The sequence below is a fragment of the Camelus bactrianus genome, chromosome 12 (assembly GCF_048773025.1).
Source record: "Camelus bactrianus isolate YW-2024 breed Bactrian camel chromosome 12, ASM4877302v1, whole genome shotgun sequence".
Classification (NCBI taxonomy): Eukaryota; Metazoa; Chordata; class Mammalia; order Artiodactyla; family Camelidae; genus Camelus; species Camelus bactrianus.
In genome coordinates, this window is record NC_133550.1 from 38,667,325 (window position 1) to 38,691,414 (window position 24,090).

General features: G+C 42.0%; 1 protein-coding gene across 2 annotated transcripts; it reads right to left on the minus strand.

Annotated features, from left to right (window-relative positions):
* Positions 1 to 2,689: 2,689 nt before the first annotated feature.
* On the minus strand, positions 2,690 to 21,361 carry AMDHD1 (amidohydrolase domain containing 1). Of its 2 annotated transcripts, XM_010962754.3 has the most exons (9): positions 21,074 to 21,361; positions 19,244 to 19,350; positions 17,811 to 17,875; positions 15,563 to 15,840; positions 13,274 to 13,499; positions 10,744 to 10,868; positions 5,476 to 5,569; positions 4,535 to 4,695; positions 2,690 to 3,638 (listed from the first exon to the last, which is right to left on the minus strand). In XM_010962754.3, the coding sequence occupies exons 1-9, from the start codon at positions 21,208 to 21,210 to the stop codon at positions 3,551 to 3,553; spliced, it is 1,281 nt and encodes a 426-aa protein (XP_010961056.2). In that variant the 5' UTR covers positions 21,211 to 21,361; the 3' UTR covers positions 2,690 to 3,550. The 2 variants fall into 2 exon arrangements, with proteins under 2 accessions (XP_010961056.2, XP_045378460.2); XM_045522504.2 differs by lacking the exon at positions 17,811 to 17,875 and having other exon boundaries at positions 21,074 to 21,214.
* Positions 21,362 to 24,090: the final 2,729 nt, after the last annotated feature.

The following is a 24,090-nucleotide window of genomic DNA, read 5'->3' on the forward strand; positions in this document are numbered from 1 at the left end:
CCAAAAAAAAAAATTACCTGAGTTCCTTTTAAGAAACCACTTCTTAATTTTGTTTGGCTTTGAGTCTACTCTTTAGTGTCCATCTCAGTGCCCTAATCCGATTGTAAATTCCCTGAAAGAAAGGCCCAGCTTAGAATCAGAATTTCAGAGACGGAGGAAGTCCAACCTCTACAGATAAATACAGTCAGCCCTCCATATACACAGGTTTTGTATCCACAAGTTCAACCAACCTCAGAAAGGAAATATTAAAAAAAAAATTCCACAAAGTTCCAAAAAGCAAAACTCAAATTTGCTGCACACTGGCAACTGTTTACATAGCATTTACATTGTGTTAGGTATTATAAGTAACTTAGAGATGGTCTAAAGTACACGGGAGGATGTGCATAGGTTATATGCAAACACTATGCCATTTTACACAAGGGACTTGAGCATTCTTGGATTTGGGTATCTGCTGGGGTTCTTGGAACCAAGTCCCACAGGGGTCAAGGGATGGACAACTGTAAAGAGTTCAAGAATAATCAAAACCCAGATGTCAAATCCCAGATTTGGGTTCCCTTCCGCATACCATGTTGCCTGGCCTGTCTCCCACAGCATCTGATATGTGTATCCTCAACTCAGTGGGGGTGATACTGCCCCCAATGGGGTGAAAATTGGTTCTTAGTAGGCAAAAAAAAAATTTACACATTACAATGGTTTTTGGTCTTTCAAAGCTCAATCCTATCCAACAAAATCTTCTTTAGGGAGAAATTTAATTTTCTCCTGGGAGTCAGGGGGTGGCAATAATTTTTAAAGGTTGAGAACAGAAACGTTAATCTAGTCCAATGAGGAGTACGGAGTCGGGGTTTTCGCATCTCATGGCGCCATGTCAAGACCTTTCCACCCGGACTTCTAGCACCTGATACCTCCCGCTCTCTCCACCAAAGGACTTGTTAAGGCGTCTTGTCAGAGTCCACTCACACAAGTACTAGCGTGCCTACTGCCCTCACTAAAACCAGATTAATTCTTTCTAAAACAACACCCTGGTCCTGGTCCTAACCTGTTCCAGAACTTTCAGTGGCTTCCCCTGACTTGCAGAATGAAGTTCCAACTAGTGAGCTGGACATTCAGAGCCCTGTAAAACCCGACCCGACCTGATCTCGTGGTCCCAGCCCGGCGGAACCCTCTCCTCCAGGACTCAGGCCCTCCCTTCTACATACTCCATGATGTTCCATCTTGGAGCCTTTCCCTCTCCTCAAAATCCTTCCAACCTCCTAGGCAGAGAATAGCAATGCCCTTTGCACCCAATTATGGAATTGTTTCTTTGTTTGCTTCTATTTGTACCTTTTACTCCGCCATGAATATCATCCTTTGACATTCTATTAAGGAATTCACATGCTTTTTCCAATCCACCGAACAAGTATTTTCCTTAACCCTGCATTCCTGAGTTGACCTGCTTAGTGCATTTTAATAAGTAGTTTTCACTGTGACTGTCTGCATATTTGTGCAGCCATTCATTAATTCATTTATTGATCACCTGCTATGAACCAGGAACTACACTGTATACTAGATCCTAGGGACGTCAGCAGGCCCCTGCCCTCTACTAAGTCACAATCTAAAGGGAAAGACGGTTCGATGACAATGCCACAAAAAGGCTATCATAGAGGTATGGGAGCAGGTGGGGTGGGGAGAGACTAGCTCTGATTTCTCACATTGGAAAGAGAGGGAAAGCCCTCCAGGCAGAGGCAACAGTGCTGCAAGGCCTGGAGCAGCAAAAACAAATGGAGATTTTGAGACACAGTGTGAAAGTCCATATGGCTAGGGTCTACAGTGTAGCCATTCTCAGACCTGAATGGGCATAAAAATCACCCGCGGGCTTGTTAAACTCAGATCCTGATTCAGCAGGTCTGGAATGGGGCCAGGGTTCTGCATTTCTAGCAAGCACCCATGAGTTACAAGGGCTTACAGAACACCAGCCTGGGAAGACCACAGCAGTTCCCAGTGAGTACCCTCTTTTGCTTTCATTCAAAACAGACATGAAGGCTATTTGTTCCAAGTGAATGTCTCCCAGAGGGAACACAGGATGTGCTTCACCTTCTTATTCCATAGGTGTAAGGATCTACTTCTGGGTGGCTTGGGTTCCAGGACAGGCCTCTATTTAGTTTTGGCCTTTATATCTATCTTCTGCATCTCAAACTCCCACTATTGACTAGGAGATCAGTCATGGGGGGGGGGGTCCTTACCACAGCAACCACAAGCTTCCCACACCCCCTCAAGGCTTCTTTGCCACATGTACAAGGAGCAGAGCTCCAGAGGACCACCCCTACTAGCTCATGACAGCAACGTGCACTGTTACCCTTAATCTTCCAACAACGGGTATCTTGATTTGATTTATACTGAATACAGTAAAGCCTCATTGAGTCAGGCTCTCTTAATCTGAAATGGGTGATAATTTGGATAGTGAATATTTAATTCTCGAGTCATCTCTTCATAAATAGAACAACATTTGATCATGTAGTTGTGATTATAAGGATGATTAAAAGCATTAAAAAAGAGTTCAAGTCAACTCACATGGCTTTAGAGACACCTATTTATGTAACCATTCACTTTTTCTTTATGCAATCAATTTTCTTCCATAATTTGTTCATTTCCTAAAAAGCTCTAATAGACAACAACACTGAGCTGCTTCCAGGCCTGTAAACAAGAACAACAATAACAGTGACAGCCAATATTTATTGAGAGACATAACATTTTTAATACATTTGTAATGTGAAGAATCAAAACTTAAAAACAAATTTTAAAAAATTACAATATGAGGGGTGGTGGGCATCATAGCTCAGTGGTAGAGCGCATGCTTAGTCCTGAGTTCAATCCCTAGTACCTCTGTTAAAAAATTTATTTTAATTCAAAAAAAATTAAAATTACAGTATTGGATTTGGTCAAAATACATCCATTTCAGGAAGGCCCCTGTAGTTGTGTGTAAAATGAGTCTTGAACTCTGGTGTGAAGCTCTATTGCTAGAGTTGAGAAGAAATTAGAAATAGAAGGACACCCTGCCTCAGAGTACACTAAGGCACTCGAAGAGCAACCAGAGAGGCAGACTGTGTGTGGAAAAGGAAAACTATTTGTTTATTATAGACTGCTGCCTTTTAGCTTAGTTTGGAGCATATCACCCACCATCCCCCAATCTTCACTAAATATAGTATAAGAACTAAAATTTGAAACAGAAACAAAGTGGGAATTTTAGGCCATGTCTACCTCATTGCCAATCTGCTTTTCTCACAAAGGCATTTCTGTGATACTCCGTCATAGTAATCCTCAGAATATTTATAACAAATCTTTGTGAAATAATTGAATATTTTGAGATTATCATCACAATTGGTTTGTTTACATATGTAGGTGCACATGTTAAATTAAAATAAATTAATCTCTTGGGTTCTTTCAAGGATATTAACAAAATACTGAAGTATATTCCAGTTACTTCATTCTTAAACTACTAAGGTATTTTAACTTTTAATGTAACTATATTGACTTATTTTATACAGTCAAAGAATCTGTCCTTTTCCTAGATCTATCATTTTTTGTAGATGACTTTTCCTTTAGCTATAACATATTCAATTAATTCGTGATGGCCTCCAAACTGGTAAATCAAATGCTCCCATCTAGAAAGAAATCAAATATTACTTTAATGCATACAAATCAAAATCATCATTTTGTCAGTAAATGCTAATTCCAAAATACATTCTCTAAAAATTTCTTTATACCTAGTGGTTGATATTTGGGCTTTTTAAAAAACAGTAGATTACTATGATAGTTCATCTATGATAAATCCAATATTGTTTAATGATATTAGTTAAGTCTTTGATCTTATAATATTTGATCAGTTAAGTGATGCACGAATGGTAACGTCAGCATTATCTTCAATAGAGCCAGTGGCTTACGATCATGGAGAGCAGAATTATAGAGCAGTTCTCTTCTTCTATATGAGCTCTAAAGGTTGGGGTAGGCATGCCAGGGTCCAGGCACCATAGGATTCACAACTTTAAGATTTAGAACAATGAAACTCAAATTGTTACACTAGAGACCCGGAGGCAGCAAGCAGACTGTGGGTAACACAAAACCAAGTGCAGGAAAACTGAAGCAAGGCTATTGGAATCCAGTAGGAATGAGTCAGAAAGGTAATAAGTCAAAACCAGGGTGACAAGCCAGAGTTGGGACCTGCGTGGTCTAGCACAAGCAGAAAAGTCCAGAACCCAAGAAGAAAAACAAAGACACGTGCCAGAGGGCACAACAATTCCAAAGTCCAGGTAAACAGAGCAGAAACCTGGAGGTCTAGGAAAGATAGAAGATAGATGAAAAGACCAGAAAAGTGGGTCTACCCTTCAGTTTAGCCCCTGTAGGGAGAATTTTTGGTTAAAAAGGGGTGACACTGAGAACACTGGGTAGCTTCCGAGCTTACACTGAGCTTGACACTAATAATCAGTGGAAAAGGGATTTAAACCAACCCTCCACATTCCAGAGGGCAGACAATAAACTGGCTCAGCTGATGGACACTCACCTGGATGAACTGATGATAATGAGATCTCCCTGTTTGCCAACTTCTAAAGATCCATGGGTGTGAGATTTTCCCAGGGCGTAAGCGGCATTGATGGTGGCAGCAGCCAAGGCCTCAGGCATGGACATCCTCATGTTTACACAGGCCAGATGCATGACCACTGGCTGAGGTGGGAAGAGAAGAAAGTTGGAGAAAAGTAAAAAATGGCAGCTGTTACCTAGGACACTTCTCGACACGGCACAACAAACAATGACTGTTAAAGGTGTAAGTGGAGCTGGCTAAAATTAGCATGAGAAAATTTAAATTTACACATAGAGGCTCTTATGCTTTGGAAAAGATTCCTTTGTTATAGGGATTACCTACCCACTGTGTCTAGTTCATGTTTATAACTTCTTTTATCCTTTAAAAAATTTTTTTTAATTTTTATTTTTTATTGAAGTGTAGTTGATTTACAATGTTTCAGGTGTACAGCAAAGCAACTGGTATACATACACATACATATATATTTTTCTTTTCAGAATCTTTTCCATTATGTTATTATAAGAAATTGAATACAAGAAATTGAATATAGTTCCCTGTGTAATGCTTACAACTTTTCAAAGCCACTTACTGTGTGAGGTGAAGCTCACCTCCACTCTTATTAAAACTTCCTAACACTTCTTTGAGCTTCTGCAATTCTGAGAGGGGACATAGGCTGTTGTAAAACCGCAGCGCCCAAGGCTGCATCAAAGCCTAACAGAACCTTCTCTCCTCTCCCTATGCCTGGAGGCATTCACCTGAGGTAGAAATAGCCAATTACACTGCTGCCTGCATACTTTTCCTTGTTTCACAGGAAAATATTTTTAGATCTTTGATATGTTTTAACAGGTAGTCAAGTATTTTTAAATTAGTTATATGCTTGGTAGAAGTTTGATAGCTCAGAAAGGCACATTAAAAATAATTACCATTGAAAAGCAATATGCATTAGGGTTGAAATCGCTGCCCAAAGCAACTATTACCCCTTCATCTAGCATCTTCCTGGCTCGAGGTTGCTTCAGTCTAAGGAGAGGGAAAAAAACGACGTCAGTCTCTAGAAGTGGAACTTTTGTAGAAGAGACATTCAGAATGGACGCAGACTTAAGATTTTAAGATATCCAACCCCTTTGTGTCCAGGAAGAAGAAACAGAAGCAGAAACTCCAGGGCTAAGGGGTTAGTGGTGAAGTCAGGCAGAACCCCAGGAATCCTGACTTTTATCATTCTGCTTTCGAAATCACTTGGCTCTAACTTCTTTACTTTGGGATTATCATGCCCATCTTTATATATATATTCAGAGATCTTGCGAAGGCAGGAAAAAAATTGTTTTCAAATGTAATAAACTTTTCTTTGACTCCCAAATATAAACAAGCAATGAGGTTTAAATAATACTTTTTAAATTAACTTTCATGTAAACATTTTTTATTCATATCTCTCCCTCTCCTTTTTTCTTGGGGTGGGGGCAGGGTCTCAAACATTTTTGTAGGTCCTTTAAAATCTTGAAGGCCCAAGAGTCTAATATGTAAACTGTTCGTGCTTCTTCCTAGATTGGGCTTCTCCCTGACGTCATTGGCCAAGTATCATTTATTCTTTGAGACATGACTCAAACGCTATGTCAAAGATAAAAAGAGCTAGACAATAGTTAAAGTGGTGAGGACAGATTTTATTCATTAATAATTATTACAAAAGGGACAAGAATCCAGTGTGAACTGAACTCAATTTTGCTTTATGCAGCGGTAACTGGAAGTTCTAAAGGGATAATGAAGGAGTCTTGAAGTGGGGCACGGAAATCACAGAAGTGGAATTTTCCAAAAACCTGGAGGGCACTCTTCAACATGATCTGGGTTAATTGGTGCTTCTGTGGAGAAGAAACAAACTTCTCTATCTTTATGACAAGAGGCAGTGGTTTAAGTTAGGCAATGTGTCCACCAGGCTGGGAACTCCTTAGAGAGTTATCTCCTAGAATGTTTGTTTTTCAAAGAGATGGCTCTCAGGTCCTTGGGAAGATCCTAGGTGGTAGAAGATTTACATCTCAAAGGAGAGAAAGGATTTATAATTTGTAAGCTTTTAAAAATAACAGCTCTAAGAGGAAGCTCAGGGGCCTATCTGCCTATCACTAGGTTTAACGGAACAAACTTAATTTTCCTGGCAGGTTGGGCTTTCTGAGACAGGCGCTTTAAGGGAGTCTGGGTTCATTCTAGGGATGTAGCCTTGAGCTGCTAGAAACTATGCTAAAAAAAAAAAATCTCCTAACGTTGGAGGAGGTAGGTGAAAGAAATCATTTCTGCTGATTCTGCAGGTTTCATAGGCAAGACTGAGGCGTAGTGGAGAGAAGGGCTCAGAGGAACCTGAGTAAACTTTGATCAAGGAGAGACTTCCTCCGGGAAGCCGTCTCGGTCATCCCTGTTGGCCCTCACCTCCTCTGGCTCCCCTAGCACCCCACACCCCTGCATTTTAGAAACAATAGTTATTGTTTCACGACAGCGATAGTGGACTAGCACTTAGCCTCTACAAACCTGTACTGCCCAGGCGTGGTTTGAAAAAAGGCTACTGAGGGTAACCGTGGCCCCTCCTACTCTATTTCTGGCCTTATGTTCAATTTGATCGGTTGGTGCCCTTGCTCAGCCAGTGGTAAAGCACCTGCCTCTGCTGCTGGGGAAGTCCCGCAGAGGCTACGGATCCCTGAGAGGATTATTTCTCTTTCTTATTATTTGTCCCAGGACCAGCCCTGTTTCTGGCTAATTAATATTTTTACTTGAATGAGTGAATGATAATGTTAAATTCTAGGGGTGTACTGAATATGGCAAAGAATTACAGCTGTGCGCAAAAGAGTTAGATTCGGGGTGGGGGGGAGGTACAGCTCAGTGGTGGAGTGCATGTCTAGCATGCATGAGGTCCTGGGTTCAATCCCCACCCTGCACCTCCATTTAAAAAATAAATAAACACTTAGTTACCTAATTACTTTCCTGCCAAAAAAAGAGTTAGTTCTAATCATGTTTTATATGAAGTTCACCTAAGTCTGGAATCTGCAGCCTGCTACAAACTGAGCCCAACTTTCTTTCAGGGCCTCCTTTCTCGTCCCTGCCTACCCAATACTATACTCCAGCCACTGGGGTTTTCTATTTGTGCATTTCTGAGTCTGCTGTTCGCCTTCTCTAGAGTACCCACCTCGCCCTGAAGTGCATGCACACTCCCACGCCCAGCTCATATCTCACCCACCCACGCTCACTTTCTCAGGTCACTCAGCGGGAAGTGACAGTACTCTGCAGAATGTCTGTAAGTCTTACTATCTATTCATCTATCATGTTTCAAATGCTTAGACTGCAAGTTCCATGAAGGACTGTGTGTGTCCTACTCACCGCTGGATCTCTAGTACCAGCACTGTACCTGGTATTAATAGCTGATTAATTAAGTTCTGTTAAAGGAATTCTTCAATTTTTACTAGTATATTTTTACTGCGCTCCTGTTTTATTTTCTTCTCAAAATACATGGATTTCTTTGCAGCCTCTATAGAAAAAAAGTATGGTATCTTACATATGGGGCTCAATAAAACTTGCCTGGTCATTAATTCAGACAGTCATTCTAAAACCATCTAATTAGTGAAAACTGTGTGCCAGGCACTAATACATTAGAGTCATGTAATCTCTCACAGTCCACATACAACCCATCAGAAAGTCTTGTTGGCTCCATCTTAAAACTATATCCTGAATTCAACTCAATTTATACCTCCCTGCTACCACCTTGGATCCAAGTCACCATCATTTCTTACAAGGATATTTGTAAGACCATCCTAACTGGTTTTCTACTTCAATCCTCAACCTCTCTAAAATATATTCTCTACCTCACAACCAGAGGGATCTTTTAGAAAAGTAAGTTAGATCATGTTACTGTTATTTTCCAAACACGCAGTGGCTTGCCATGGGCTTCCTGTCTGCACCATGAACTCAGTCCTCCAAGACCTGCTGCTCCTTCTGGCCTCGTCTCCTGCCTCTCCCTGCCTGGCTCATGCCTCTTTGGCCTCACTCTTGTTGTTGGTCAAACACATGCAGTGCATCACTACCACCGCACATACCATACATTCGTCCAGAACACTCTTCTAGGTCCCCCTGCTCCTTCCCCTGGTGTGCCTTGCTCCCTCACTTCCTCTAAGTCTCTGCTCAAATGTCCCCTCCTTGGAAAGGCTTCTCTGACCTCTGTGAAAACACAGCACCCTCCCTGCAAACACCCTCTCCTTTTGCCTCACTTGGATTTTTTTTTCATGGTGCCGAGCATCTCCCAACATTTTATATGTTCATTTGTTGGTCTGTGCATTGTCTGCCTTTCCCTGTTAGACTGTAAGCTCCTTGAGGACCACACTCTCTTTTATTTGTGGGTGAATCCTCAGTGCCTAGAACAGTGCCTGACCAGCAGTGGGCCCTCGGCACACAGGTTGAAGAGAGAATTAATCAATTATTGGGGGTGCAGAGGGGATTCTTGTCCTTGAAGCATTCCTGGGCTCTGACAGGCAGTTTCCAGGACCACTTATAATACTGTTTCTCTGCTAGGACAATGCGTGAGAGAAGGTGGGTGAAGCAGAGAGACCGTGAGGAAAGAGCAGAGCTGAAAATTTCCCTGCAGGTCATTCTGATGCCCCCGCTCCCTTTCCAAAATGACTTCAGGAGGAAAAAAATACATATATGAGGCAGTAAAAGTATAAAGGGAGCTCCAGATACACTAAGGTGAATGTGTCCTGAATACCTTTAAAATTGCACACCGAGATGCATAAAATAATGATTAAAGAAAGCCCTCGAGTTGCATAAAGCAGTGGTCATTCTGGAAATGAGTCAAGAGAGTTCAGGGCCCAGTAGGTTCCCCTCACCCCACAGGTTCCTCCTAGTGGAGAGATCAGAAAAATACAGGAACAGAAAAGCTAGAGGGAAGAGCGTGGCCTTCTCTTTCATTCCCCCTGTCATCCAAACAGAATGCTCAACCCATCTTGTGGTGGCATAGGGACAGAGCTCAGACTTTTAATGCTGAACTGCCCTCCAACACTGCACGTCTCAGATTTTTGCTCTGTCTTAAGAGATTCAAGGTGAGTTAAAGGAATCCTTTTTTTTTTTTCCTGTAAAACCTTATTCTTTGGGTGGTGGAGAATGAACCAGATTAAGTATTGATTGATGACTTCGATGACTACTCAGATCTGCAAGAAGAGCAGCTGCTTTATTCCTTTCTGTAAAAGTTACTTGAACCTGGCTTTTCAATCCCTAAGGCAGCATTCCTCAGCCTCGACACAGTTCATATCCTGGACTGGACAAGTCTTTGTTGTAGGGCATTGTTCCGTGCACTGTGGGACGTTTAGCAGCATCCCTGGCCTCTACCCACAAGATGCCAGTGGCACGCCCTAGCTGTGACAACCAAAAATGTCTCCAGATACTGTCAAGTATCCCCTGAGAAGCAAAATCACCCCTAGGTTGAGAACCATGATCCTAAGGCCACCTCCCCCTACCACCCCACCAAAAAAGAAACATGTATCCCAACCACACAGGAAAGAACCTAGTCCTAAGAGGAAATAAACAGCCTCTTGAATGCTGGTCCTTCTAACCACAAACTCGGTGGCTGTCATGGAAGTGGTACAATTAAAGGGTCAGGAGACCCCAGGTCTCATATTTGACAGCAGCTACAGAAGATGGACTATATGGGTTCAATCCATGGAAAGCACACAGCCAAATCCCTGGGGCAATGCCACAAAATACACTTGGACATCTCCTCTTTCTTCCCACTCCCGGGACTTAGGAGGATTTTGGCACCCACTTGCATTCTCTTAGGAAAGAGCATATTCGGATTCAGAATACTGTGAAATGTCCCTAACATCTTATACATATTTTTTAAGTATAAAGCCTATATCATTATTTTCTAACTATAAAAGTAATACATATTGACTTCTTAATTGGAAAATTCCAAAGAATGAGGAAGAAAAACAAAGAAAGCTCCACTCTCCCTAGTAATCCCACCACTCAAAGGCAATTTGGGTCTGATCTCCTTCCTCAGGGTAATCCATTATGAACATCATAGCAGAATTGGCATCTTATATGAGCTAAGTTTTCCTGACCTGCATTTTTAAGGGATTTGTAAGGGTGATGAAGTAATATTGAGACATCTTGGAAGTCTGTTTTCACAGCTTGTAACTGCTGCTCTTGTGGGGGGTGGTGAACAACCTTACCTCAGCATGTAGGCCGTGGTGGGCAGAAGGACAGCAGAGCATCTGGCTGTTGCCATGGCAGCGATGCCTTCATCACTCACTTCTTCCAGGTGACTGATTGCCTGGGCTCCCAGTTCTGCCCCAAGCTAAGCAGAATGGGCAGAGAGAGAGAGAGAGAGGTTTCACCAACAGCACCAACAAATCAATGAAGTGTCATAAAATAGTTTTTTCTACAAAAATAAATAGCACTCCATCATTAAGATTTCTTGCCAACTACCTCTCATGAGCACCAGCCCTCAAATGGGTAAAGGGTTTGTGGACATTCATTTGGAAATTAGCTAGTGCACTACTTCAAACACTATTCTTAAACCCGCACTGAGATCTTCAGATATTTGCTAAAAAAAGAAAGTTTTATGACCCTTATGAATCCAAATAAAATGTTGAGTAATACTAGTAGTATAGCATCATAAAAACATGAGAAAGAAAAGTATCCTGCAATGACACTGCACCCAGGGAAAACAGAAAACAAACTTCAGAAATGTGACATGCAGTCAAATGAAAATTATTAATGAGAAAAAAAGACATGTGGAACCGTTCATCTAATTTGAGATTATCACTTGAACTTGATTTTTCTCCAGATGAAAAGTTTGGGCTAGATTGTTGGAAGACAACCAAGAAGATGTAAGGCTATGATAATAACGCATTGAAGTGGAAACACACGTTAAACTGGATTTCTTCTTAACTTGACAAATTTTCACACACACACAAAGTACCCAAGGCTGATAGGTGATCTGTTGTGCATTCCGAGGAAAGGAAAGAAGTCTGATTTTTGACATTACCCAGTGACCCAGAGAGGCTGCAATGCCCCCACCAGGCTAGGAAAGAGGGGGGCCCCTGTGGGCAGCTGGCTCAGGTGGAAGGGCATCATGACTGGGTTCTGGGGACTCCGTAGGACAGGACAGACGATGCTCACCAGTGGGGGTTTCTTTTTGATCTTAGAGTGATCCTCACTTTTCCAAATTTGATTTGCTCATCTTCAGTATTGACCTCTATTGATTTAATTCACCAATCATTCTCTATGGCCCAAAGGATATCATTGACTACCCAGCTCACATTCATTGAACAAACATTTGACAAATATTTACTTGCCACAGACCATTGGTGTGCCAGGCACTGTGCTAACCTGCAGAGAATAGGACTGTGTAAGAAGATGTGGGTGCAGCCCTCAGTGTGTTCACAGTCCAGTAGGGATCACAGAGGTAATTGTAATACAGTGGAATAAGGACCAGGAGGGACTATAACCCAGTCTTGGAGACATTTGGGGAGGATTCCAGAGAAGTGGTTGCTAAGAAGAAACATGGAGGAGGGTCAGAGTTAGCCACGCAAAGGGAAGAATTCAAATGAGAGAAGCAGCAGGTACAGACCTGTATGGGGTATTAGGTCACCAAAAGTAGTTTACTGTGAATGGTTCACAGTAAAGAGGGTGGAGGAGGGAAGAGAGAGAGGAAGGCTGAGAGGCAAGCAAGGACTAGATCCTGGTAAGCCTACGTGTACAGCGTTTAGAACCCATCCTAAGAGCAACTGTAAGCCTTCAAGTGGTTTTAAGCAATGATGAGGAAGGATGAGATGTACTGTGGGACTGGAATAGAGGAGCAGATGACAGTGGAGGCAAGCTTGGGGGCGAGGAGAAGAGGTGTGGCAGGAACCCAGGTCATAGCCAACGGTAGTCGCCATGAGGCAGTGTAGTGAAGAGAAGTGGACCTAGAGATGTTGAGGAGGAGAACTGGGAGGATTTGCTGGTTGGTTGGAATGTAGTAGGTGAGGGGGTGGGAGGAGTCAAAACCATGTCCAGGGTTTGGACGTAGGCAATAGATAGATAATGTTGTTGTTCACTGGGGCAGGAAGCCCAGGACAAGATCTGGACATGATATTAGATCACAATGGACATGTGGTTGTCGAGTCACATGTGGAGTATCTCCATCTGTATGTATGCCCCCAGGGAAGTTGTTTATTTAGCTGCAGGGCTTAGAGGAAAGACAGCCAGACTCCCAACCGTAGGAATTTCGTGTGTCTTACTCACTGCTGAATTCTCAGTGCCTAGAACAGTGCCTGGGACATGGTAGGCACTCAAGTGTTTCTAGACAGCATGAATATATGAATCTGGGAAAGACATGTAGATCTGAAAATCATCCTGTGGCTATTAATGGTGTGCTCCACTAAAATTCATCTGGATGCTGCATCAGAAAGACCCTAGAACCAGCATGTGAAATTAATAGACTGTGCTAGGGTAGCTTTGTGTGCTAATCAAAATAGGTTGTGAATTTAGTACATGAGATCACAAAGGTTCTTCCTTTTCTACTTATCACCAGGAGGTGATAGTAAAAGTAAATGATCAGCAGAAAAGTCAGGGAGTCCAAGGCTCAATTGGGCCAAACCGCACATTGTTCAAATTTTCCATTCTCTATCTTTTCAGAAGGCTTCGTCTGAACAAATGAATTAAGCTTTCCATAGCACGACTGTTGACAAAGGAAAAGCAAAAGATCAGCTGTACCTCAGCAGCCTTCATTGGGTGGAGTTCATCCCCATGGAAGTTGATCTGTAACCCTATATCTTTGCCATTTTGGAGAATCCTTCTGGTGGAATCCAGATCAAAGACGCCCTTCTCACAGAACACATCTATACTGTCAACGTGTATTTCCCCACTCCTGCCAAGTTCGTTCAGCTTTGGGAGGTGGTTACTGATGATGTCATCAGCAGCTTCCGTAGCAGTTTTTCCTCTGAGGGAAGACAATGAGATTACCATGGGCAAGTTTAAAAAAAAAGAATCAGACAAAGGGTTTTTTGACACCTGGGGAACCTGAGAAACTATGGTTAAATGACCCCGAGCCTCAGAAAGGTAAGGTAAAGAAAGAATCAAAGCTTTAACTCGGGACTCAAGAACTGGGACAAGCCTACAGAGAAAAGGTGTTGATCAGACTTCTGTAGTCATAGACCGTGTACCCGGAGACTCTGGCTCGCCCATTCTGGCACATCCATGCCAGCCAGGCCACCTGGCTGAAAAACTGAATCCTCATATCAAGGGCACTTAGAGGACATCCTGGATGCTTCCCTGACAACCCAATTGTGGGCCCCTTATCTGGGCCCCAGCTATCACCCTAACTTTTTCTTCCTCCACACTATTCCTAGAAGCACCTGCCTCAGGCTTTCTGTCTTACCATCTGGGGATAGAGGGGAAGAGGACAGTAGAAGGCCCTGAAATGCCTTCTAAGATTCTGGGCAGTTAAATATGAGAAAGGGCTGGGCCTTTGAAGTCAGACAGACACAGAGCTCTGCCACTTGCTGGCTATGTAACTTTGGACATGTGATGTAGACATCATCTGGCATATTCTAGGCCTCAGGCTTTATCACTGGGGATTGAGATCAGACCTCAGAGGCTCATTGGCAGATGGAAAAAATGTCTGTAAAACTTCAGCCTTGTATCTGGCATATGGAAGGTTCTCACTCAGCAAAAACCATCTGGGCGGGTAGATAGAAGTGGACAATGAGGAGGCAGGTACTTACACATGCTGTTTCTAATTCTTGAGACAACCGTACAGAATAAAGGTGTTATTTAGCTGATTTACAGATGAACAAGTCACATTTAGAAGAGTTAAAGGATGCCCCCAAATCACCCAGCTGGAAGTAGCTAAGCTAAATTCAAGCCCAGGTCTGGAATCCCTCCAAAGCCTGAGACTTTTCTACCATGTCACAGTCTTTCCTACTGAAAAAACAACAACAACAACAACAACAAAAAAAACCCAGACTACCACAGATAGGCAATCCCCAAAGTCTTTGTGCAGTTTCAAGCCTTAATAATTTCAGAAGTATAAATGCTAAAAACATAAAACAAACATCATTGGAAATAGTATGTAGTTGTTTCTTTTTTACTTAGTTTTGTACATTTTTCACAATAATTTTCAATGTTAATTTTGTTAATTTTTAGTTCCTCTGATTAAAGATGGTAAACAAAATATCGACATTAAAAATTTTCAAAGTTCACAAAACTAAATGTAGACAAAATTTTAATTAATTTATTTAATTATTAATTCATTAATGTTTTAATTTATTAACTGGCTTAACTATTTGAATGATTGAATCATTTTGTAAGCTTAAAACTGCACAAAGACTTTGGAGACATCTTGTGAATTTTCAAGTCCTGGATTTCTCTTGGATCTTTTAATTCTGGAACTGCAGGTCTTCTGGTCTAGTATTTCCAGGACAGATAAGATGCAGATGCAGAAGGGGACAGAATTTTCTACAGCAAATTCATACAGGAGGAACTTTTTAGAGAAAGGGGAAAACTGAAAAAACATTTACAACAATCAAACAAAAATGTCTGCTGCTAAATAAACAGATGAATAAAAATAAAAACCATTCTGGGTCATCTTGACTTCAAGATTTGATCTACCTCCCACAGGGTGTTACTCTTAATTTCTAAAGTGCCTTTACGCTCACTATCACAGAAAACTATTTAAATTCCTATCTGTAATTTTAAAGGACTTATTAAGGGGAATATTTGTTAACCAAAAGAGGATTTTTGAACATTTCTTCTTCTTTCAACATTAAGGGACTTGCCAACAAATGAGTCTGGTGGAAACAGCCTTCTTAAAGCCATGAGTGTAAGATGACTGACCATTAGACTCAGAACACCTTTTCAAAGGCTCTCCTGGTCTCTCTGCAAGAGCTAAAGTGCTAGTGCCCCCTCACCCACTGGAGAACACAGCCTCCACTTAGGTGCCACATGACCCCTTCTTGTCCTCAACACCCCGAGTTAAACCCCGGTCCCTTCCACTGAGGTTACTTTGGCACTGAGTGAGCCCCGCAGTAAGTGGCGGAGATGCCGATGTCCAGCTCCCGCCGGGCGCGCTCAATCACACGCAGCATCTTAAGCTCCATGTCCAGGCTGAGACCGTATCCACTCTTGCACTCCACCAGCGTGGTCCCCGCCCTTATCATGCACTGAAGCCGCTGCTGGAGGGAAATGAACAGCTCCTCCTCTGAGGCCTGGCGCGTGTGCTCCACTGTGAAGTTGATGCCTCCTCCAGCCTGGTGGATTTCCATGTATGTGGCTCCTGCCAACTGAACACACCACTCACATTTAGGTCTGGAAAATGCAGGGAGGCTGCAGGCAGGGATGATATTCAAAACAATTAGCAATTGATATGGCACGGGTACCAATGGATCACAAAGAATGGTAGGGCATATGGTTCTGGAAGTCCCTACTCTGCCAGGGAAGTGGGGAGTTGGGAGGCGGTGCCAGGAAGGGCACGGGGTGGCAGAGATGCGGTGGAGACTTGGGGTCTCAGGGTAGTGACAGTTTACTAACATGTACAGAAGTATTTCAGTATTTTAATGACTCAGCCAGACCCTGTGTGTACCAGCTAATCTTAGCCTACCCCTCAGCACCTATGAGAAAGCAAAGCTTAGCTGATTACGGAATCCCGCTGCAGGTATTCAAGTCTCCACTCAGAGATCAAGGTCTTTCCACCCCTCAGTATTTGGCCACTAGAGTTTCAGGCCTGACCTTTGTCACTCAAGCAAATAAAAAGGCTTCTTCTGGATGCCACCATTCCTGTTACTCCGGGCAGCAGGGAGTGTGCCGGAAAGTATGCTAACCTGGGGGCTCCCTTAGTCATACCCTTCCCTTCTGTTCTTAATTCTGTCATGTTCAACTGACTGCAAACTTGAGCTTTTAAGGAAAGTTTCAAAGGTTTTATAATACATGATCTTCAACGGTTTCGTGTTAAAAAAAAAAAACTTGATGGGTCAGCCTTTTCTGCATCACTATCTGCATCATAGAATGAGAGAATTGGACAGCAAATCTCTAAGGCTGATTTTTGGCTCTGAAATTCTGTGATTTAATAAAGTCTTAAAGACAGCTCTAGTTCATTGAGAAAGGTAAACAATATCCAAAGAAACTTTTTCTTTTTCTGAAATAATCCAGTTTAGCTGTTAGGTGTACAGCTTTTTTAAAAACAATGTAAAGAAAAGATACAGAGGAAACTTAATTGTATATTACTAAGTAAAGGATATGATCTGAAAAGGCTACATACTGTATGATTCCAACTATATGACATTCTGGGAAAACTATCGGGACAGTAAAAAGATCAGTTGTTGCCAGGAGTTGGGGAAGGGAGGGATAACTAGCTGAGCACGGAGAATTTTTAGGGCAGTAAAATTACTCCGTATGATACTATAGTGGTGGATACATGTCATTATACATTTGTCCAAACGCAGAGAATGCACAACACCAAGAATGAACAGTAACAAAAACTATGGACTCGGTGATAATGATGTGTCAATGCAGGTTCATCCATGGTAACAAATGTACTCCTCTGGTCAGGGATGTTGAAAATGGAGGAGGCTGTGTTTGGGGGTTGGGGAGACATGGGGTTTGGGGAGAGGGCAGCAATATATAGGAAATCTTGTACCTTCCATTCAATTTTACTGTGAGCCTAAAACTGCTCTAAAAAACAAAGTCTACTAAAAACAAACAAACAATGTGAAAATGGCTCCAACCAGAGATTTGAGGGTTGACTATGGCTAACTCATGGCTGACAAAGACTGCAATTTATGTTTCTTAATGTTTCACTTTTCTGGAAAAAAAAATGGGAATATAAAACTTATTTTATTTTAGGGATTAGTAATGTATTTTTTCATGTTTGACCTCAATGAATGGTGATTTTCAAACTGTTTCCTGGAGCCCCTTCAAAGGCTACCAGGGGATGTCCAGGGGGAAAGGAAAGAGGGGAGAAATTAGTGAGCAAAGCAGGTCAACTCGATTTTAAAAGGATTCTGCAGCTAAAACATTTTGATAACTATTATACTTAAAATGACTGCTAGCCTTGTGTACAGTATAAAGATTTCGTACCAAGTTATAAATTAGTTAATTTCGTTGTAATTTATTTTTCATAGTCCACGCCAGTAAAAATATCCATTAAAAAGACATCTAGACATATGTTGTAAAGCCAAAAGCTTACAAGCTCTTTAGAAAAAACCTTGTCTGTATTTGTACTTTATTTTGATTTGCCATCATTTATTGCAGTTACCTTCATTGCAAACTCATGAACTCTTTCACCAGCCCATACTGGGTGTGTGTGTGCATCCACTAAACCTGTAATCATAAATTAAATCATTTTAAAAGCTAAGAAATAGAAAGCACTTAGATAGCAGGCAGACTATACCATACGGCTCTTGGGAAAGCATGACGGTGGTCAGCGATCTTGGAGGAGGGTGGAGGAGGGAGCTTTGCTGCCTGGCTGGTGTAGAAGGCTGTAACGGAGGATGGTGACTCAACATGATGAAAATATCCCCTAAAGAAATACAGCTCCTTTTGCCCAATAAATCCATGCTCACCAAGCAAGCTTTTAAAACAGGGTGTCAAATCTGTAAGTTGAGCAAAATTGAGGACTATCATCAAGGAATAATATGAGTGTGAAAAAGAATAATATAATCCCTATCCTGAACTTCGAGAAATATGAAACCAGAAAGATGAGTCTTTCTGTAAGAAAGAAATATATTTTAATTAAAGAGAAGCCATAATGCAATCACTCAGAACTTTTGTTTATCCAAGTACAATTCAGTAAAGTATATCCTTCCAGAACATTCAAAATACTTTATGGATTAAATGGCTTACTAGCGGTTCTGATTGGGATAAAATCAAAAGTCTCCATTCGGACTGCTTTCTCTACTATATTCTGTTTTTTCTCATGAGGTTTCACCCTGCCCCTCTCTCCTGACACCCAAGAGCCAGAAGGTAAGACACTCTGTCAGCTGTACACAGCACACAATTTAAAAGTATAAATCCTGGCCTCTGTGTTTGCACAGAACTCAAAATTTGTGAAACTGGTTTCAGATGATCACATGAAGCCGTAAAACACAGATAATGTAGGACATAATGGTTAATAAACTGATTCTGTTGTCAATCTCTGAAGATACAAATGAACTTCAGTGAAATCTTTCAAGTTTCTTGTTTTTGTTTTTTCTGCCTAGAGATGAGTCCTTTGTTTCACACTCTCTACACATTTAGAGTATATTCTGGAATTAGAGACAGCAGGTTGCCCTGTTTGCCTCCCTTGTGCAATGGATTAACAAAGTTCTTCCAATGGCTTTTGAACTTAAACTCAACACAACTGGTTTCTCTTCAGCATGTGCGTGGGGAGAGATGGGGTGAATAAATGGGTCTGCTTTTCAGCTTGCCCTTTACCTGTTTAGCAGTCTTCGGTAAGATATTCCACCCCTAAACATCAGTGTTCTGATCTGTAATGTGCAGATAATGATACCTTCCAGGGCAATTATAAGGATTCAACATGAAAATGTATTTGTAAAGCAGCTAAACATTTAATAGTAGAGATTCAATAAATAATTCAAAAATTATTATATTTTAATATTATTGGGAGACCCTATTTAAAACAAGCTACTACTCTTCCTCTTTACCTTACTAAAACACCTTTCAGGGCTTTACTGAAAAAGAGGTTAATACCTGGCAAGATGCATTTCCCAGAACAGTCAATTCTTTCTTCAAACGTTTCTCCCGAAAACTGTTTTCGGATAGCATCAGCAGGACCAATGGCTTTTATGAGCCCGTCTCTGAAGAAAAATCAAGAAATTATCACTAAATCAGGGGGAAATATTGTGAGAAATTTGACCAATGATTTTAAAATACGTTATCAATGCCTTTTGGTGTCAGTCAATATTTATTGTATTTCCTTCTTGAGTCTGTGTCTTTGGAAAAGTGACTCTAGCTACATGCAAAGCAAGAAGACAAATCACGTGTAGCAGAGATTGTCAGTTGCTCCCCAAGATCAATGGTCCCTTTTCCCACAGTGCTGAATTCCTAAATTTTAGCTTGAGTCATGACCACTCAGAATAAAGACTACATTTCTGAGTCTCCCATCAGCCAGGCGTGGCCATGTGACTGAGTTCTAGCCAGTACAATTGCTTTCTTTTCCTACTTCCTACTGGCTGGAATATAGACACCACAATGAGAGATGGAGCAGCCACCTTGGATGATGGAGTGCCAGTGAGGAAGACGGTGGTGCTCAACAGAGCAGGATAGTAGGGTCTGGATCCTCAGAACTCCATGGAGTACAGCCATTAACCAGCCCTAGATTCCTACCTCCCTGCAATTCTGTTAACTGATTTTAACAAATGTTTGACAGTAACACTGGGAATCTTTTCTTTCTTTGCTAATTAAAAACAAATACACTCACAGTCCCTTGAAGCTGGGCTCTTACACAACCTTAAGCAGTCTCAGATAAGGGGTGAGACTTGTGTAATCCTGGGGTGACAGGGCTCTCCAAATCAGATGGGCACCCAACCCCCATTCCCACTCTTTGGCTGTTCTTTTATTCTCAGAAGGTTACGTGAAAATAACAAAAAATGTCCTCTCTTCCTAGTGGCTGAATCTTAATTTACTATCTGAATATTTGGCAAACAGATGGAGAGGGTGGGAGAGGTGCTTTGTAAAAATTCAGATCTCAGAACTCCACCCACAGAGATGCTGATTCAAAAGTCCTGGGGATAGGAAGCAGGGGATGATGAGGATTGGATGAAGGTGGTCAAAAGGTACAAACTTCCAGTTATAAGATAAATAAGTACTAAGGCGCTAATGTAGAGCATGATAAATATAATTAACACTGCTGTATGTTATATATGAAAATTGTTTAGAGACTAAGTCCTAAGAGTTCTCATCACGTGGAAAAAGCTTTTTTCTATTTCTTTGACTTTGTATCTATATGAGATGATGGATGATCACTATACTTATTGTAGTAATCATTTCATGTACAAATCATGCTGTATACCTTAAACTTACACAGTGCTGTATGCCAATTATAGCTCAATAAAATTTGAAGAAAAAAGATCTGGGGATAGGGGGTCATGTTGAGGGGTGGGCGGGAAACAGATGTCTGTCTTTTCAAAAAATCTTAAGCCATCTGAGGCAGGTTACCCCGGTCTGCACTTCAAGAAGCACTGGAGAGTACCCTGACCCCTTATGATTGCTGGACAATTATCTTTTATAAGTAGAGGCAGGATCCTGATGTGTCCCGGTGGGATGTGCAGCTCGAGGACGTTTTTTTCAACTGAATGACAACCCTGAGTGCTCAAACACGTTAGCAACAGGCACCTAAAAGGCAGGCGTGCCAATCAATGTCTCCTTGGGTGTGGAAAGCCGTTACCTCTTTCCCCTGCAACAGCTCAAACGTTAGAGAAAAAGCGCCAAGCCAGGTCTTGGCTGACAGGTAACCGCCCCCCCCTCCCCCCAACAGGACGACCCAGAGCGCCCGCAGCCCCAGAGCACGAGGCCACTTACGTGCCCACTACTAGGCTGGCGCCCTCCAACACCGCCAGGCTGCGCAGCGCGTCCCGGGCCAGGAAGCGCTCGCCACGGGCGCACACAAGCACCACTTGCCGAGCATTCTCCAGCAGGAGGCGGTGGCCGCTCGCCATGTCGCAGAGCGCCGCGGGTCTCGTCCAGGCTGCAGAGCTGGGACAGAGGGCAGGCCTGCGGAGGAGGGGGCAGGTCCGCAGGCTGCACCGCCCTGGCCTGGGAGGGCGGAGCGAGGGCGGGGGCTGAGCTTCCTGACCTCAAGGGATTCGCGCAGCTGCAATAAAAGTATCAAAGAGAATGATGATTAGTAATAAATGTTATAATGGAATTTCCTCTTTCCTGGTCGCTTTGTCACGTTCTGGGTAAATGTAGTAGAGATTACTGTCCCTACTTTAAAAATAAGGAAACTGCAGGCGGGGAGAAAGGTGGGCTGTGACAATCACGTGACCAGGTGGAAGAGAGTCACCGAGGGCACCGGGAGGTGACAGTCAAGGGAAACCTGGTAGAGGCAGGTGTCAGAACCTGGGACAGAGCCCCAGGAGGGGACACAGTGGGGAGAAACCTGTCCAACAGGCGCAGGGACCGCCCCCAGCGGGAACCTAGGGAAGCGGGAGGAGAGGGATGAGGTGGGGGTGTTATCCCTGGGTCCGCGCGGCCTGCGAGCACTGTGGCGGGTGCCTCGCACTTTTCAGTTGGCCAGCTCCGCTCCCGGATGCACTACCAGATGGTCCCCGAGATGAAGGGGGACCAGAGTAGGGGAGGATAGAGCCAAGACTAGAGAATCGGTTGCCGCCTTCGGGGATCTTCCCTTATGCCTTCCTGAAGGATAAGGTGAAGGGCTCTTGGATCCAAACTCGTTAAGGTAAAATTGGTTTCAGCTCAGTATCCCCCACTCCAACTGTATCTGGTGGGAAAGACCCTCAATTAGCCACCAAGGTTGGAGACTGAATCAAACTTATTTAAGGAAGATGGTCTGTAATTCTTACCCACAATTCTTCCCACCTGTCAGTTACTGAGAATACAATGGCTGGCACCCAGTTTGGTTTTGGGTTTCTCAAATATTTTATTTGTTTATACACTTTTTATTAGAAGCTCCGTGTTAGGCCTTGTGGGACATACAAAGATAGGAAGGCATTCTTCCTGCCTAGCAAAGACTTTACAGTCAAAAGGAAGACACTTTATGGACAATAATAACAAACCATATGAGCAGGCCAAGGCCAGCAAAACCGCAAAATATGTCAATTTTGGGTCATTTTAAAGCCATTTAGAAATGAAGAACAGAAAGCCAAAACTCCCTTTGATGAACACAATAAACAAGAATATACTTTAGCTACATATTACGGCCATAAAAAAGAGAGATCAGTCAGGTAGAAAAGAGAGAGGAAAGAAAAAAATTGGGAAATAATCCAATAGTGTGAGTAAAAGAGATCCTAAAGAAAAACAAACAAATCCATAGATAACTCACAGCTCAGACATGCAGTCACAAACAGATGTGTGTGCCTGTGTCTATCCACAGTTTAAAAAGAAAAGTATAATATATAGGGAGAAATAAAAGAAGTAGAAACAGTGGAAAGTAGAAACATAAAGTCAGTAATCTATAGAGGAATAGCAAAACCTTATATTACAAAATTTCTCCTAAAGGGTTGAATCTGTTACATTTTGCAATTATAGGCATATTTGTAGATTTATGCACTTAAAGGTACAAAGGATGGGGTGAAATTGTAGGAAAAAAAGACATTGTTCAATAAAGTTGCCTTAATCCCACTTTTGTTACTTATGGGCTATTTGACTGTGGGAAATTTACCTAATTTTCCAACGCCTCAGTTTTCTCATCCATATTGTAGGGATTAACTGTTTCTATTTTATGAGCTTTAAATAAGACGAAATGGAAATCACTTAGCCCACTGTCTGGCTCTAAATAAGTAATAATAACAATTATTATTATCATTATTATTACTATTAATTATTATTATTATTATTACTATTAGTTTATTTTAATCCTGCTATTTGTTTTGCTGGGCAATTAGGTTAAAGATTAGATTTCAACCAATAGTACTAAGTTCCCTCCTGACTTCACAGAATGTACCATGTTCTTAAAGTTTATAAGCTCTTGATCAGAAAAGAAATTGTACCTTTCCTCATGGGGATTTATATTTGTGGGTGAATTGAGTGTATCCAAATATAGTCCAACATTGCCAATATAGACAACATTGCCTGAAAAACCCCTGCAAACAAGAAGTTTGCAGAAGCAAGAAAGATAAGAGTGAATTTCTCTCTTCCATGGTCATTGTTAAATAATTACAGAGGGGTGAGAATAACATATTCTTCCTCAGAAATAACCAGCATCCCTGTAGCACTTCTTAGTTTACAAAGTACTTTTTCACATCACGGGACTCATGTTGACTGATTTCTTTCCCCTACTCTTCCTTCCTTTTGACCTCCAGTTATTTTTTTCAGTTTGCAAAAGGTAAAAAATGTCAACAGAAAAGCTCACACGGAATAGCTAGCTTGACGCCAGCAGGGCCTAAAAGGTCAAGCCCAAAGTAATTTCCTCATCATCAAGGTCTGCTTCTGACCTAATCAAAAGAGGCAGATCACGGAGCAGGCCAAGGACCTAGTGGCTCCTGGCTTTTGGGTAAACAAAAAATTGCTAGCTCTGGTCTCTCCACGTTGTCCAAGGACACAGTTCACAGCCCTTTCTCCTAGTATTTGTCCAACTGGGTTGGAAAGAGGTGGGAAGAATTGGAAAGATTCTGAGAGAATCTATCTAAATCTTCATTTGCACATGGGAGACAAAGCTTTCTCTTTCGCATTGAGAGAATCTGCAAATCCAATTTCTTTGAGAGAGTTGTCAAGAAAAATCAAACGCAAACTGCTTTGAATAACATCTGCTGTATAACTGTTAGTGTGAATTTTATGTGGAGTTCACCTAGGACTTCAGGTTTGGACATTATAAAACCCCATTCCTCTTTCTCCACTTCTATGAAGATTGGAACGTT